Source organism: Plecotus auritus (genome assembly GCF_963455305.1).
Source record: "Plecotus auritus genome assembly, chromosome: 5".
In the NCBI taxonomy this organism is placed as follows: Eukaryota; Metazoa; Chordata; class Mammalia; order Chiroptera; family Vespertilionidae; genus Plecotus; species Plecotus auritus.
This window is the reverse complement of record NC_137776.1, coordinates 134,355,309-134,373,533: the sequence shown is the minus strand read 5'-3', so window position 1 is coordinate 134,373,533 and position 18,225 is coordinate 134,355,309. Positions and strand designations below refer to the sequence as shown.

The 18,225-nt window shown below is 38.7% G+C and overlaps 1 protein-coding gene across 6 annotated transcripts in view; it reads left to right on the top strand.

Annotated features, from left to right (window-relative positions):
- IL33 (interleukin 33) overlaps positions 1–18,225 on the top strand; it is a 53,019-nt gene that overhangs the window by 20,849 nt on the left and 13,945 nt on the right. For all 6 annotated transcript variants that reach the window (XM_080668139.1, XM_080668138.1, XM_080668140.1 and 3 more), the window contains exon 2: positions 16,456–16,563. In XM_080668139.1, coding sequence (XP_080524265.1) covers positions 16,479–16,563 — 85 coding nt within the window. In that variant the 5' untranslated portion in view covers positions 16,456–16,478. The remainder of the gene's footprint in view (positions 1–16,455; positions 16,564–18,225) is intronic.

Below are 18,225 nucleotides of genomic sequence, written 5' to 3'. Positions count from 1 at the left end.
CAGAGGCCTCTTAGGGTGGGGCTGATGGGAAGCCATTGCTGTCTGCTCCACCCTGAGACTCCGCCCCATCCAAGCTGAGCACAGAAGCTCTCCCAGTGTAGACACAGCTGATGCTCACAGCCAATTTGCCTGGAGGTCAACTCCTCCCAGTGATACCAACAACAATCTAGGCTTAACTACAACAAGACTATGCACACAGCTCATAAAGGGGTACACCAAGAATGTCCACCTCAGGTAACTGGGGAGGCTGAGCCACTGGCCCTATAGGACACTTCACACACAAAGCCACTCTATCAACTCAATGGAGCAGCTAAAATGCAGAGACAAAGAGGCAGGTCACAAATGAAAGAAATGGAGGAAAGCAAATGACTGGATATAGAGTTCAAAACCATGGTTATAAGGCTTTTCAAGAATTTTCTAGAAAAGGCCGATAAATTTAGCGAGACCCTCGAGGATATGAAAAAGGATCAACTAGAAATTAAGCATACACTGACTGAAATAAAAATATTATACAGAGACCTAAAAGCAGACTAGAGGATCGCAAGAATCAAGTCAAAGATTTGAAATACAAAGAAGCAAAAATCACTCAACCGGGAAAGCAAAAAGAAAAAAGAATCCAAAAAGTTGAAGATAGTGTAAGGAGCCTCTGGGACAACTTCAAGCGTACCAATATCAGAATTATGAGGGTGCCAGAAGAAGAGGGAAAGCAAGATACTGAAAACCTATTTGAAGAAATAGTGACCAAAAACTTCCCCCACCTGGTGCAAGAAATAGACTTACAAGTCCAGGAAGCACAGAGAACCCCAAACAAAAGGAATCCAAAGAGGACCACACCAAGACACATCATAATTAAAATGCCAAGAGCAAAAGACAAAGAGAGAATATTAAAAGCAGCAAGAGAAAAACAGTTACCTACAAGGGAGCACCCATACGATTGCCAGCTGATTTCTCAATAGAAACTATTCAGGCCAGACGGGAATGGCAAGAAATATTCAAAGTGATGAATAGCAAGAACCTACAACCAAGATTACTCTACCCAGCAAAGCTATCATTCAGAATTGAAGGTCAGATAAAGAGCTTCACAGATAAGAAAAACCTAAAGGAGTTCATCACCACCTAACCAGTATTATATGAAATGCTGAAAGGTATTCTTTAAGAAGAGGAAGAAGGAGAAAAGGGTAAAGATAAAAATTATGAACAACACATATCTATCAAGTGAATCTAAAAACCAAGTGAATAAAAAATCTGATGAACAGAATAAACTGGTGAATATAACAGAATCAGGGGCATAACAAGGAAGTGGACTGACAATTCTCGGGGGGAAAGGGGTGTGGGGGGTGCGGGAAGAGACTGGACAAAAATCGTACACCTATGGATGAGGACAGTGGCGGGGTGGTAAGGACATGGGGTGTGGTGGGAACCGGGTCGAGGGGAGCTATGGGGGGAAAAAGAGGAACAACTGTAATAAACTGAACAATAAAGATTCATGTAAAAATAAATAAAATAAAATAAAGCATCTGGCCTGTAGAAAAGACACAAGACACTATAATTGTTTCACCATTATTATCATCACCAACAATGCCATTATTTAGAACTTGAATTAATGCAGACTCTTTGATGATTTCATTTCTTCCCGGTTACTATCCTTACATAGCAGCCAGAGCACTCTTAAAAACCTCCCATATTACTTAAAACCCTTCTTTGGCTTCCCATTGCACTTTGAATAAAACCAAGCTCCTTCTCCTCATCTCCAGGATGCAGCCTTCCCCCCTTTCCCTTTTATTTCCACCTTCATTACATTATACTCTCCCCATTGCCCACCTGCTTCAGCCACACTGGCCCTCTCAGTTCCCTAAACATTACAAGTTCTGTCAGGTCCTTTGCGCCTGAGATTTTCTCTGCCCAGAGAGTAACCTCTGTCCCCTCCTTTCCATATGTTCTCACACCCTTTGGTTACAGCTTAATGCCACCTTCTGTGGCCGCTCCACTCCTTTATGTTTTTTACCAGCCTAATTCTTATTTATCACTGTTCATAAATGATTTGTTTTGTGATTATTTGTTCAATATCTACCTCCCCCAAAGAAAATAAGCTCTAGGAGGGCAGGAAAGAGTTAGCTATGTAACCCCAGCACCTAGCCCAGCATGAGACAAGTGTTTGAGTTATTTTTGTTGTTATAACAAGGCAGCACTCTGTGCTATAGTACAAACAAATACCAATCCAGCATCATTTGTGACCTCAGGACCTCAGGGAGGTTAGGATTTCCAACAATGATTTGCATGTTTCCTTTCAAAGGACTTAACTACTTACTAGGGCAGTGATTTTTAACCTTTTTCATTTCATGGCACACATAAAGTAATTACTAAAATTCTGGAGCACACCAAAGAAATATATTTTTGCTGATCTGACAAAAAAAATATAGGTATAATTTTTATTTATTTACTCCGGATGGCTATTGTTGTGTTGGCTGTTGTCATTATTTCTTTTTTTAAAATCCTCATCTGAGATGTTTCCATTGATTTTAGAGAGAGAGGAAGGGAAAGAGAGAGAAAAAAACATCAGTATGAGAGGGAAACATTGATTGGTTGCCTTCTGTACGCACCCCTACCAGGGATCAAACCCTGCTACCCAGGTATGTGCCCTGACTGGGAATTGAACCCCCAACCTTTTTTCTTTTCTTTTCTTTTTTTTAATATATTTTATTGATATTTTACAGAGAGGAAAGGAGAGGGATAGAAAGCTAGAAACATCGATGAGAGAGAAACATCGATCAGCTGCCTCCTGCACACCTCCCACTGGGGATGTGCCTGCAACCAAGGTACATGACCTTGACCGGAATCGAACCCGGGACCCTTCAGTCCGTAGGCCGATGCTCTATCCACTGAGCCAAACCGGTTTCGGCCCCCCAACCTTTTTTGGTGCATGGGACAGTGCTTCAACTGAGTCACCTGACTAGGGCTAATGTCATTTTTTTAATTTGACAATTTAATGGAAAAGAGGTCAGTGTCCCTGAATAAAAAGTTAGGCATTGCATTTTATAAAAATTCTTGCAGCATACATGTTGAAAATCACTGTACTAGGGCATCAAAGGTTGAACTTACAATTTTCTGTACTGTCCAAATTTTCCATAACAACATGTATTTTTTTAAGAACATGTATTTTTAATAAAAATATCTTGTAAACCCTGTATTTTAACAACAAGATATCTCATAGGAAAAAATATAATTAAATGCATTTGTTTTAAAAGTAAAATTCACAGTAAGATAAGAAAGACCAACAATGGCCCTGCCAGCATGGCTCAGTGGTTGAGCGACATCAACCTATGAACCAGGAGTTCAAGGTTCAATTCCCAGTCAGGGCATATGCCTGGTTGTGGGCTTGATCCCAGTGTGGGGTGTGCAGGAGGCAGCCAATCAATGATTCTCTCTCATCGTTGATGGTTCTATCTCTCTCCCCCTCTCCCTTTCTCTCTGAAATAAATAAAAATACATTTTAAAAAAGACTGACCGACAACATTTTTATGGGTATTTTAAAGGAGAGAAACTACTAAACAAAGGGTATTGTCTGGTATGTAAAAGAAGGTTAGTGATTCAATAAATGATTTTCCAGTTGGTCAAATGTAGATAATATGACAAAGTTAAATGAAAATTTTTACAGTGTCCCTTGGGTTAAGGCTGATGGAATACATAGTCCCTGGCAAATAATGAGCACTTAATATTTGTTGAATGTAAGTTTCTGGAAGCCTTTTCCAATCAAAGAGGTAACCACACATGTTGTAACTTTGGAAAGGACTATATCCCCATATATTTTTCTTGTTGCTCTGGGGTGCATTACCAATTACAATTTCTATTTACAATTACATTTCTATTTAATTTTGATAAATTAAAATCTTCTTTCAGGTTTAAAAAAATAAAAATTTAAATGTATGTCATCTCCTCTGTAATATTCCCCTCCCACACATATGCATACTCCTTACCCACTCCCTCCTCTTTTCTTGAAAAGTTCCTGTTTCCTGTTATTACCTAAAATGTGGCTTTTCCCTGGTGATACCATTATTCTCAAAACCCACTCCCTTTCCTTGTGTGCTCATTTCCCAGGGCCAATAGAGAAAGTGACACATTTCTTATTTTCCACTGCCCTTGCTAACCCCAACCCTGGACCCAAGGACTTACGTTCATTTCTTTCTATTCTGGTCATCAGAGACCCTGATGTTCTTTTCTATTCCATGTTGCTTCTGCTGTCATCACCCTTGATAACTTGAGTGCCTGTCTTGATGACTCTTTAATACTTTTCCATAGCTCACCCACAAAAGCTCATCCTGACTACCATTATCAGCAGAACATCTCTATCTCCAGGATAGGGAACATTGGCATTTCCTGTTTGCAAACAACCGCCTCTTCCCCACTCCCTCCCACCCCCCATCTTTCTATTTTTCTCACTCCCATTTTTTTAAATCCTTTAAAAAATAAATTTCAAAATTGTGGTAAAATATACATAAACATTTTACCATTTTTACCATTTTTAAGTGTACAGTGCAGTAACATAAGTACTTTCACATTGCTAAACAACCATCTCCAAAACTTTTTTCATCTAACTAAACTAAAATTCAATATCCATGAACAGTAGTTCCCCATACCTTAGTTAATTTTTGTATACATTCTCCAAGAAACTGTTTCAGGCTTTTCCCACTTATCCTCAAAAAATCATTCGCATTTCTATTAATCTCTACAATTCTTCTCACAATCTATTTTATGAAGAAGATTCAAACCATTTACAAGATTTTCAAGGTCATGTTCCTAGACCTTAAAATCTCTCTCATTCTTTCACTTTTCCTTTTCTCCTATTAAAAAAAAAAAAAAAAAAAAAAAAAAAAAAAAAAAAGAAGTATGCCTTCTCCTTTTCAAAGCTTACTCTTCCACTAGAGTTATTTCCCTCTCTCTTCTCTGTCTCCACTAGGGCTTTATTATATTAGTTTTCTCCTTTTCATTGGTTCCTTTCTCTATGAATTAAAACATTCTCAAGAGTCCCACATCACAGTAAAATACTGTTAGGGTTGCGGAAGGAGAAATGCATGAGGCCAAAAGTGGTAAATTTTTTAGGTCATCTGGATACCAAATGGGCTGAGCCCCAAAATGGCACCAGCACCCAGAGACAGGAAGTCAGAGATTTTAAAGGACTCTAGGCAGGCTTTTTCTGGGCAGAGAATTCTCTAGGTAGGTATAGTTCCAGAGGGGAAGAATAATAGTCTCAGCAAGTGGAATGTGGTCTAAGTAAAAGGGAATGTCGGTTGTGAAATGATCTAAAGGTCAGTTCCTAGTGGAGGGGGTGTTGATTCAATTATTTGATCCAACCTAACATTCCAGCCTTTTTGTTTTATGGAATAGGGGCAAAGGTCCTATCTTCTGTAGTTGCTTCCTGCTGGGGCTGGGGGTGGGGGGTTGTTGAGATCAGAGGGGAATGGATTTTGATTGTGATCAGCTGGAACACTGTATAGATTTCTCATGGTTGGAGTGATGGGTTGCAGCAGCATGATTTCCCCAAGAGACTGGTTGGTGAAGGCTCAAAAGCAGTCCTGCTGAGTGACTTGGGAGGTAAACGCTGGTCCAGAGGCTGCCACAGTGTCACTTGTCTGGTTTTGCTATTTTTATGGGCCTGGAGCTAAAATACAGTTCAGTCCTGGATGTTATCTTTAGGAATGAAAATATCAGGGCTCTAAGCTGCCTTCCTAGTTAAATGAAAGGGGAATATAGGTTACCCTGGGGGTGAGGTTCTTGTTTTCCCAGTTTTGCCCCTTGCTAGGAGCTTTCTGGCCCAGTGAGTTTCTATACCTATACCTGGCCCATCATCCTTGCTCTGGAGGTCTCAGAGTCTACATCCCCTCCTCAAGGACTTTTGGCACTGAATTCTTTCAGGGAAAAGGGTGCGCAGGGTCTCTTAGCTGCTTCCTGCTGAAAGAGGATGTTTTCCTTCAAAGCCCAAATGCTTGCTCTCTGTCAGAGAGACGATGAGGCCTGAGCAAAGGAGGTTGTGATGGTGTCTAGGAGTGGTATATCCTGAGTACAATCAGGGCTTGTAACATGGTGGAGATAAACTGTTTTATAAATTTTAGTACTATTGAGGCAACAACTAGAACAACAAGAATTATAACAAATGGTCTGGTGAAAGGAAAGAGACATTAGTTTGGAGGGTTGTAGTCTAATATAACAAAATGAGGTTTATTCTCTTAGCTTCACTTGTCTTTGGGTGTGGTCAGCAAATGGCAGAAACTGGATTTCTGTTATGTGTCTCCCTGAGTAGGTTGATTTAAGCTATTTATCCTCTGGCTGGGGAGGAATAGTGCAAATCATATACTTTTAAGTGTCCTTGGTTTATGGAAAATAGGATTTACTAGATGGCTACAGACTGCTTAGCATCTAGGTTTTCTAGATGGCTGCAAACTGCTGTTTAACCATCTCGGTTTCCCTATTCTGCTTGTCATGGCTTACTGGCCTGTGTCATTTATATAACTTCCTTTTAACATTTCTCCCTACAAACCTTCTATAACTTTCACAAACCTTCTTACAACTTTACCTCACTTTCTTTTTCCTTCAAAATGCATGTCCATGCCTTATGCTTCTATTACCAAAACCATACAATTTCTTTCCAATTTAATTAGAATTCTTAACTCTTAGAAACCTTAATTTTCCAATGATAACTAAAAAATAAACAACAAGCATTTCTTAGATTGACATTTATGAACACCTTTCAAGAAACACACCTTCAACAAAGAACAAGACATTACATTAACAGTTACAAATCTACTTTATAGATTTTCTGTAACAAAAGCTAAAATCAGTTGAACTTAAAAATTGGAAAATTATGTATAGGCATATGAGGCTGGAGGAAAAGAGGAAGCAGGCACCAAATGTTAGCATCACCGAAGGAGGAATGCACGAGGGCAAAAGTGGTGAGGGATTATAAATTTATTAGATCATCTGGATACCAGGTTGGCTGAGCCCCCAAATGGCACCAGCACCCAGGGACAAGGAGTCAGAGATTTTAAAGGATTCTAGACAGGCTTTTTCTGGGCAGAGAATTATCTGGGCAGGTCCGGATCCTAAAAAGGTCCAGAGGGTAAGAATAATGGTCTTAGCAATTGGAATGTGGTCTCAGTAAAAGGGAATGTTGGTTGTGAAGTGGTCTAAAGGTCAGTTCCTATTGGAGGGGGTGTTGATTCAATTATTTGATCAGACCTAACAAATACCTCAATACTAACAATAATGATACAACATGTATTAAGTTCTTGCTATGTGCCAGGTACTGTGCTAAGTGCTTAAAATATACCTTTTCATATAATTCTCACAAACCCAATGACTTCAAATCATGAGGATAAATCATTATTATGAAGAAACTGAGGCTTTAGAGACTGATTTTCCCAATATCACCTAACTGGTGAGCAGCACTTGCTCTTCTACATGTATTCTGTCAAAATACCATTCTCTCTTTCTTTGTTTCCCTTTCACTATTGTACTTCTTGAAAAAGTCTCACTTCCTCCTTCTTCAGACTGTGCAGTCCACTGCAGTTTCTTGGAGAGCCCACCATGCTTAAAGGACTCTCTCCAAGGTCTCTAATCTCCAGCTCGGTCTCTAGTGCTCCTCACCAAATGTTCATTTTTGAGAAGATCTTCTCTCTTAGCCTTCATAATATGACCTCTTTTTTTTTTTTTTTCCTGCTTTTCTTTTTGGTCTTTTTCTTTTTTTATTAATCCTCACCTGAAGATATTTTCTATTGATTTTTAGAGATAGTAGAAGGGAGGGGGAGAGACAGAGAGAGAGAAACATCGATGTGAGAGAGACACTTCAATTGGTTGCCTCCCACATGCGCCCCAACCAGGGCTGGGGATCAAGCCTGCAACCAAGGTATGTGCCCTGACCAGAATCAAACCCCACCCTTCAGTCCACAGGCCGACGCCCTATCCACTGAGCCAAACTGGATAGGGTTGGTCTTCTTTCTAATTCTTCTCTTACCTCTTAAATGTAATATTCCCTATAGTTCCATCTAGAACAAGCACGTCAAACTGAAAGGCTAACACAGGCCAAATAAACAAGGTTTAAGTTTATGTGGGCAGCAAAAAAACAAAAGCTTCAATTTTCATAGAAACATAGGTTTATTTCGATAGAGACATGCTGAATACAAAGAGCTGAAATAAATGAGTAATCATTAACATAAAATAATAGAACATTTTAATAAAAATTAATATTTTTTCTTGAACATTAACTTACCAGACACTGAATAATTGCACAAATTAATAAGTGTAATGCAAATAAACCTATTTTTCTTGTTCTCCAAAAGTTAAATATTTTCTGTTGTGCACACCAAACAAGTCAGTACAAGACTAATGGCCTGGCAATCGGCTGCTAAAATATGCACTGCTAGTATCAGTGGATAGAAATGGTGCGCCTGCGTGTAAGGCACTAAGGGAAATGAATGCAACACGATTATAGTAATCAGTCATTAGCGAATGTTGTAGTTCGTTATTAGTAATTATGTAGAACAGGATATTATAAAAATTAAGTTACAAAATTTTTATTAAAACATTTCTTGCATACCGTTATATTGGCTGGGCCACAAAAATATTCCTTGTGGACCGCATGTGGACCTCGGGCCACAAGTTTGACATGCTTGATCTAGAAAAACTATGCTTTCTCTTTCTGCTCCACATTCAGTTAATACAATCTCATTTATTCCTACACCATCTTCAACTCTTATGCTTTCACAATGAAGAACAAATCCACATAACTAATTCTGGCCTCCTGTTCCCATAACTTAGTTTCTGCTCCCTGCCAAAATGTCCATATAATTGTTCTTCAAGAATCTCAAATGTCACCTGTCCCACATCATACTCATTACCTGTCCTTGCCAATGAACTCTACACCTGAGTTTCCTACCCTGAACCACTGGCACCACTTTAACTTCCCTTTATCTCCTGTCTCCCCGAGTCCAGAGCTGATACACTCACATCCAAAAAGGGCTGTGGAGGCTCTGTGGCAGACACAACCCAGAACTGGGAGTGAAACTTAGATTGTAACCTTACCTAGCCACTAGGGATTGTGTGACTTAGTGGAGCTAGAATAGAGATCTCTGGGACCCTTTCTAGTGAGACAGGCTAGTAAACCAGGACAAGTGGAATAGGGAAACTGAGACAGATAGTTAAACAGCCAAGCAGTTTACAGCCATTCTAGTAAGTTGCAAAATCCTAACTCCTCTACCCAAGGACACTTAAGAGTAAATGACTACCATCAACAAATGACAAGTGCTGGGTAGGATGTGGAGAAAAGGGAACCTTATACACTGCTGGTGGGAATGCAACTGGTGCAGCCATTATGGAAAACAGTATGACATTTCCTCAAAAACTTTTAAATATGGAACTGCCATTTGACCCATTGATCCCATGTCTAGGGATATATCCTAAGAAACCCCAAACACCAATCAGAAAGAATGTATGCATCCCTCTATGTTCAATTTACAATAGTTAAGATTTGGAAACAGACCAAGCACCCATGAATAGACAAGTGGATAAGAAAGCTGTGGTACATTTACACCATGGAATACTTTGCAGCAGTAAAAAAAGAAGGATCTCTTACCCTTTGAGACAGTATGGAGGGACCTGGAGAGTATTATGCTAAGTGAAATAAGCCAGTCAGAACAAGAAAAGTATCACATGATCTCACTCATATGTGGAATCTAATGAACAAAATAAACTGATGAACAAAATAGATCCAGAGACATAGAAGCATAGAACAGACTGGGGAATCTCAGAATGAAGGCAAGGGAGGGGCAGGTTAAAATGAGTCAATGAAGGGGAGGGCAGGAAGGGGACATATGTAATACTTTCAACAGTAAAGATTTAATTTTAAGAAAAAGAGTAGAAATCAACCAAAGGACTTGTATGCATGCATATAAGCATAACCAATGGACACAGACACCAGGGGGTAAGGGCATGAGCGGGAGGGTGGGGAGAGGGGGGGAGGGCAGGGGGAGGCAATGGGGGGATAAGGACAGGACACATATGTAATACCTTAATCAATAAAAAAAAGAACAAAAAAATGTGTAACAACTAAAAAAGAAAAAGAGTAAAAGGTTTATACTTCTCCTCAACCAGAGGGTAAATAGCTTAAATCACCCTACTCAAGGGAGACAGATAGCAAAAATCCAATTAGTGCCATTTGCCAACCACACCCAAGGACCGATAAAATTAAAGGAATAAATCTCATTTTGGTGTATCAACATAAAGCTGATGAATATTCTATTGAGATCCTCCTCTAAGATCTTGCCTAAACTCCCAGCCTTTAAAACCCTCAAGACCCAGGACTCAGAGCATGCAGAGCATGCTCTTCTCCCAGGAGCATGCTCATGCCTTTCCGTTCTCCTTCTTCTTTCCTCACAAACTCTAAGGGACCTCATGAAACTTGCAATCAGGGGAGCCATGGGCAGCAGCAGTTTGTCCCAGGCTAACCCCCTGAACCTGTTTCCAAGGCCCCCCTTTCTCTGATTTTCCAGTGAGCTGACAGATGCCCCACCTAGACTCACTTCATTTACTGTGACTTTTATTTCTCAAGTGAGCCAAAGCAGCCCCGCCTCAGCTCCCTCCTGTTTCTTCTTCTGTCCTACACCCTTCCTGTTTCACCGTCCCCACTTTAATAAACATACTCTCAAAATCACCTGGATTTGTGCTGTGAAATCTTTCCTGCACAAATCAAGAACCACACACTACTGGCCGGCTCTGGGCCTGTTTCATGTCCGGTAACACTAGGACTATATAAAATGCCTGCAGCACTCATCACCTTCATTCCCTCCTTACCAGTCTCACTAATATTGACCTGGCCCTGTCCTCACTACTTTTTGCCACGCTATTTTAATGCCTTCCAAACTGGCCTAAAATTACATTCACAAAACACATTTTAATTATATCTCACTTGCTTTAAAAACCTTTAAAAGATTCCAGTTGGCTACAGGATAAAATTCAAAGTTCATATTGTTGCACTCACAGCCCTCTACTTTCTGGTCCCTACATAACATGAAACTTACCTTTGTCTAAATTGGATTACATATGTAGTTAGGATAAGCACTTAGGGAGTAAAAAAATTCTAACCTATTCTCTTTCTTTAAAATATATTTTTATTGATTTCAGGGAGGAAGGGAAAGGGAGAAAGAGAGAGAGAGAAACATCAATGATGAGAGAGAATCATTGATGGGCTGCCTCCTGCATGGCCCACACTGGGGATCAAGCCTGAAGTCTAGGCATGTGCCCTGACCGAGAATCGAACTGTGACCTCTTGGTTCATAGGTTGATGCTCAACCACTGAGCTATACCAGCTGGGCCTAACCTATTCTTTACACTAAATGTAATAGTTAATCAAAAATTTAGGTTTTAAATAGTAAGCTGTAAGAGTTTTAGAAAATGTCATAATCCTATCTAATAAAGAGGGAATATGCTAATTGACCCTCATGACATCACAAAGATGGTGGTGCCCAGAGCCAATAAGGATGGAATATGCTAATTGACTGCCCCGCCTTCAAAGATGGCAGCGCCCACAGCCACAAGATGGCAGCACCCAGTCCCCTCAGCCCTGCCTGGGCAGGCGCTTAGCAAGGCGGGGCCCACCCCCAGGTGGGCCCGGCTGTTCCACGCGCCTGCCTCTGGAGTCCCCCAGTCCCCTCAGCCCACCAGCTGCTGAGGGCCAGCCCAAGGCGCAGGCAAGCCTCAGATAGAGAGGCTTCCCAGCCACCCAGGGCCAGCCCGAGGAGCAGGCAAGCCTCGGATGGTGGCTGCCCAGCCTCCTAGGACCGCCTGGGGCTTAGGTGACCAGGGCTGGCCGAGGCTTGCACTGCCAACAGTGGCAGCAGCATAGGTATGATGGGGCATCACCTTCTCCTGATTGCTGGGTCGCCTCTCACCCCTGAGAGCACCCAGACTGTGAGAGGGGGCAGGCCAGGCTGAGGGACCCCTCTCCAGTGCATGAATTTTTATGCACCGGGCCTCTAGTTTATTTATAATCTTTGAAGAGCGGAGGGAATCCTTTAGAAGCAGGACACAAAATCCAGCCTCAGTTTGTCCCAGGATAACCCCCTGAACCTGTTTCCAAGGCCCCCCTTTCTCTGATTTTCCAGTGAGCTGACAGATGCCCCACCTAGACTCACTTCATTTACTGTGACTTTTATTTCTCAAGTGAGCCAAAGCAGCCCCGCCTTGGCTCACTTGAGAAATAAAAGTTTTACCTCAGAATATTTGAAAACTTATGTGTGGGAAAAAAATACCATTAACAAAGTTTAAAGATAAATGGTAGTGAAAAAAATTTTTCAACACATAGCACAGGCAAAAATTTAATGTCTTAATTTACAAAGAATTCATATAAATCTCAGTAATTTAAATTGACAACAAATATGTTTTTAAAAAGATGCTCAATCTCACTAAATAATAAAATAATTTGAAACTATGAAGTATTGTCCTCTCTTTAGAAAGACAAACATTTTAAAGGTGATAACACTCATTGCTGCTAAGGCAGAAGAGAAAAAGGCATGAACCTGGATTGTTGAAACAATTATAAATCAATACAAACTACTGGAAGTTAATTGGGTAATATCTATTAAAATAGAAGATACATGTATTCTTTGATACAGCAATTCTACTGCTAGGAATTTATGCTACCAATGAACTTACAAAGATTTACTAAGAATCAGAAAACACACACACACACACACACACACACATACAGCTGTCAGTTGCAACATTGGTGATATCAGAAAAAAAAAAAGAGGGGGGTAAAGGGGACAGGAAGAGATTAACCAAAGAACTATATGCATATATGTATAATCCATGGGGACTGAGGTGGGGCAGGAGCTGGGTAGAGGGGTCAAAGGTGGGTAAAATGGAAGACAATTGTAATACTGTCAACAATAAAAAAATTTTAAAAAGAAAAGGAAAAACTAGAAAAAGCCAAAGTGTTAATCAATAAACCATTAGTATTGGCATACTTATATGATTGAATACTATTTATAATGCTTCCTGTAAAATAATATTTCTGACATCTCAAGTATTCATACTATTAATTGAAAAATGAGAAAAGTCAGCTTACAAAATATTTGTAGTTGATTCTATTTTTTTTATAAAAAATAGATATGCACAGTATTTCTACATTGAAAGAAAAAGTCAGAATCTATAGCATATATGCTTTCCTGTCAATTACACATTTTCTAAGTGCATATACATCATTTTTATAAACAGAAAAAAAACACTTCACAAGTTTTAAACTTTGTAGAAAAGAGAAAGGCAATTAAATAATCTGTTCCCTTAAATTCTGTATACTGAGCAATAATCACTAACTAGAGTCCATGTCATAGAGGTTTGATAAAAATTAATGATTAACTGAGAAGACTCATTGAAAGTACTGCAGCTAAAATAATGTAAAAGCTCTGTTTAGGATTTCACTGTGGGAACAAAATATGTTCTTATTCATTCTAACCTACTCAACTGGCTCTATTTGCATTGCCTCATTCATCAAATGCTGTCATTTGATATTGCTTAATCCAAGTGAATGTATATAAGTAGCGTTGGAATATAACTGCCTCAACTACTACCAAGTGTTAACGACAGGAAACCTCATCATTTGAAACCAGCCCTTCATGTTTATAACTTAGGTGAGTATCATAACCAGTGTGCAAAAATATTTGCCATAAATTATTGGAAAAGCAGCACAAAAAATAATGTTTATATTGTGATATAGTCTGAAACATTTGTATTTAAAAGTAGGAGAGTAAAGAGTAAACTTTAAGTCTGAAAAAATAGTGAAAGGAGTGATGGTATTTTTTTTTAAGTAAAAGATTTGTAGGTTGTTTAAAGAGAATGCTTTATTTTTTAGAATAGGATTTTCTGATTCTTGGTAAATCTTGGTAAGTTAATTGGTAGCATAAATTCCTAGCAGTAGAATATTTCCTGACTATGCTTTTGACTTACCATGTGATTCTTTTTTTTAAAATATATTTTATTGATTTTTTTACAGAGAGGAAGGGAAAGGGATAGAGAGTTAGAAACATCAATGAGAGAGAAACATTGATCAGCTGCCTCCTGCACACCCCCTACTGGGGATGTGCCCGCAACCAAGGTACATGCCCTTGACTGGAATCGAACCCGGGACCCTTCAGTCCGCAGGCCGACACTCTATCCACTGAGCCAAACCGGTCAGGGATATCATGTGATTCTTAAAAAATAGCCAGCTTTTTCTGTGTCAGTGACTCCATCATAAATGTGGTATTTCAGTTTCTAATACACCTTGCTTAACTCTGCAAGCTAAGGGTTTAGAGCAGAGTTCCTCCAAGTGTGTTCTCTTAAACTAGTCCATGGGGGTATTAATAGAGCAAGTAATTATTTACAAAATCAAATAACTACTGAAAATAATTAGTTAAACAAAGATACTCATGGTTCTTCAATGAAGGACTGTTAGCACCTTTACTATGCTAATGTAAGTTCTGACTTCCCAAGAGATGGAATATAGATTGGAACATTTCGCAGATTTATTTGAAAATGCAACATTTTATGTTTGTTTGCTTTTTAATGTGTATCCACGGGAATTTTTTTTCTAGGGCATAATGATCCATAGATAAAAGAGAAAACAACAAAAAACCCAGCATTGCAACTTTCATGTTATCAGTAAAGTAGTATACCTGAATGCCTACTATGTGCAGATTACTATTTGACTTATTTTCTGTACAATTTAAAGTTTAACTACAATAAGGTTACTGACCTGCACTATCCCATGTTATGATTAAAAATTAACTACCATATTCAAAAATTTATTATTTCAAACAAGTTGGACAAACAGCTAAGCATTTGAAGTTAAATTCCCAGTTCTGATTCTTTTATTCCTACATTTGGATGGGGAAGAAAAGGAGACAGGGTAGGGAAGCTCTGGCATAACAGATACGGTAGATTCTGGTCCCAGTTCAACTTTTGTGATCCTGAGCAAAGCACTTAATTTTTCAGTTTTACCTGGCCTGCTCATCTATAAAGTTAGGAGCTCAGTAAAATGATGTCTAAGGCTCTATACTTCTAAGTGTTCTTGATCAGTGAAGGTGAGAAAATCAGAGAAAGAAGATAAGGATTTATGTGAGGCCCTCAAGCTCTGTGAGGATAATATTCATTCTCAGGAGCAGAAGAGGGAGTCCTCAACTGCCCTACCATTAAAGGATTTTGCTCATGAAACTGTCTGAACATAGTATGGCTGCATGGAATATTCTACTTCCATCTAGACAAGAAAATTTTAGCCTATTTGGGGTTGGCCAGGGACAAAAATAAAGGTGCATGAAGTTTATTTTCCAATGAGTCCTTTGAGTCAGGAACTCAATGCTGCTTCCTTACCCTACTAGAAAAACTGAGCAATATGAAGAGATTTCAATGGTACCCAATCCAATAATTTGGATTTTATTTTGTTTAACATAGAAAATAAAAGGCAATGCTTAATAAAGGAAGCAATAACTACTAGTAGAATTCAGCAACGTCAGATTTTAAGACTAGAGAAGAAGTCCCATTTTCCCCACAAACCACAGCATCACTTGTCTTACCTTGATTATGAAGCCAGGTTGCAGAACCCTACTGAAAGAATATGGAGCTTTCTTCAATTTATGACAGAGAACTCCAGGGTTTTTCAGTAGAGCACTGCAGTCCACCGACGATCAAGTATTAAATTGGGGACTGGAAGATGGTGATTTTTCTAATTTTATCATTTCTTCTGTAATAAATAAATTCCTCATTCACTCTTTCTTGATAAATGCTACGGACTTGTGGGTTTCTTTTTTCATCAAATGCCTTATAGTCAATTACCATCATTATTCCTTTTGATGTCAAATTGTCCCAAATTTGGCCAGCAGGAGAACCTTCATGTATCCTTTTGACACAACCTCACTAGTTTTTGAATGATTCACTGATTTCTGGCACAACAACATATTCCATGCTCACTTCTACTTTCCCAGCCCACATCTAGAGTCCCAGTTCCCTTTAGTGAAAAAAGTACGTAGAAACTAAGATATAGGTATACCAATATTACTGATTCAAATTTAACATCATAGGAATTTCTTCTTGGATTCTTTTATTTTATATTTGTCTTTTCTCCTACAGTGAAAATCCTATGTCAAACATCTACTTATTTGCTGTATCCTATAGTATAGCAAATGGTCTCAGAGTTCCAATACCAATATTACCATCAACAACAAAAGCACTAAGTAAAGTTTAAGATTTCTTTGCAGTTCTTTTTGTCCTATATTCCAGCATAGATACATATTCAGAATACTATGTTCAAATTTTACTAAAAGAATTATTTTCTCTTGGGGGTTGTGTTATCAATTGTATATTGACTTAGCCAGAGTTGTTTCTGTTTGCTTTCAAGTTGAGACAACTGAACTAATACTATATTTAATCCAACAGAAGCCTGAAAAAAAGGGCCTGAAATGAAGTATTCAACCACCAAAATTCCCCCCGCAAATATGAACAACTCAGCAGGAAAAGTCTCGGTAAAATCTCCCAGGATGAGAAGTAAGGAATTAAGCATTTCTGATTACTTTACACACTATTTTTATCTGTTATCAAATCTTTATTATCCAATGTTCATACATGCTACTTTATCAAAAGTTACTAAGAATACAAGAGCTGAAATTGAAAGGGATAGCTCATAAGTGTGCAGTACAGCAGCATTTGGTTTTAAACAGACTACATACAGCCAACTTTTACTTATTTGATGCATCACAGGACAGGAATGGCTCAGATAATTTAAAACTGCTAATAGTAATAAACATAGTTATAGCCCTTCATATCAATCCCTTCTTTCCACCCACACCCCCTACCACCAAATCCCAAAAACTTTTCCCCGATTAATTCACAAAATTTAAATTGACCCACTTTCATTCAACAAACATTTATTAAGACCTTTGGTGTATCAAGCTTGTGGTCTTAACTGGCAATTTTTGATAAATGAGAGAATATAAGTGAAGATATTTGAATAATCCAGGCCCCAAAGAAAGCAGATTTGACCAAATGATGCTCAATTCTATCCAGTTACAAACTCAAAGGGTTTGTAATAAATTGAAGAGTAAAAAGAACCAAGTAGAAGCCATAGCTTTAAGATGAAAGGGCTCTATACTTCTTTGATCCTTATACTATCTATCCTAAGCAATAATTATACAAATTTATACTTATGTTTTTCATAAGGAGCAGTTATACAAAAGAGTTAAGAGAGCCCTGGTGGGCTAGAGCAAAAACAGAGGATGAGGAATGATGGTGGGGACTGCATATCCTTGTTTTTTGGGCTCCTCTCCATTTCCCTGAACATCTTTAAGGCTAGAAGAGAAAGCAGTGTTAAAGTACATCATTTCTGTTCTCGCTAAGGCTCTGGCTCACCCACAGTGTTCTTTGGTAATCAGGAAAAACACTAATTTGACTGTGATTTCTAAACAGCCAGGAAATCACAGTTGTTAGGTTTTGTGGTTTTTTTTTTTTTTTTTATCTGAGTCTGAGTCAAACTGCTCTATGTAGAAACAGTGACTCAGTGGAAGTGACTCTGCATCCCAAATTCCCTCTTAATAAATAATGTATTGTCTTTGTACCTCAGGAGATGTAGACTCTTTAAAATACTGGAATAAGAGAGCAGGCTGGAGTTTACAGCAGAGTTAGTGGCACTGATACAAAAATTAAAATGTAAACTTCTTTAAGGTTGCAGTGGCTTATTTAAAACATTTAGAAAAACAGTAATAAAGATATCCCCCAAATCACTTATATTAATATCATGTTATTTTAATTGTCCCTTAGCAGATCTTCCTTTTCAATAATATTGGCTCAGTTTAACACTAAAATTGTCATTAATTACTAGTAAACACTCCTGGCCCCAAACCTGAAAGCTGTGAGGTATGTGACAGGTATGAACCACTTCTCAAAACCCAGGGTGCAATAAATGTCACATTTTTCCAAAGAAAATGCTCTGAGCCCTCAAAAAAAAAAAGCAAAAAAAAAAAAAAGCTCATTTTAATTACTTTTCCTCCCTTGAGCTAACACGATCTGACACAATCCACAGCTCACAACGCCACAAAACTCATTATACAACCACTACAGGTACAGGTATCCACACAGTCAGGTTCCCTATGAGTTCTGGTCACCACCACGCCATTTCATTTTTAGTGCCAAGAAGATACAGGAACACTTCAT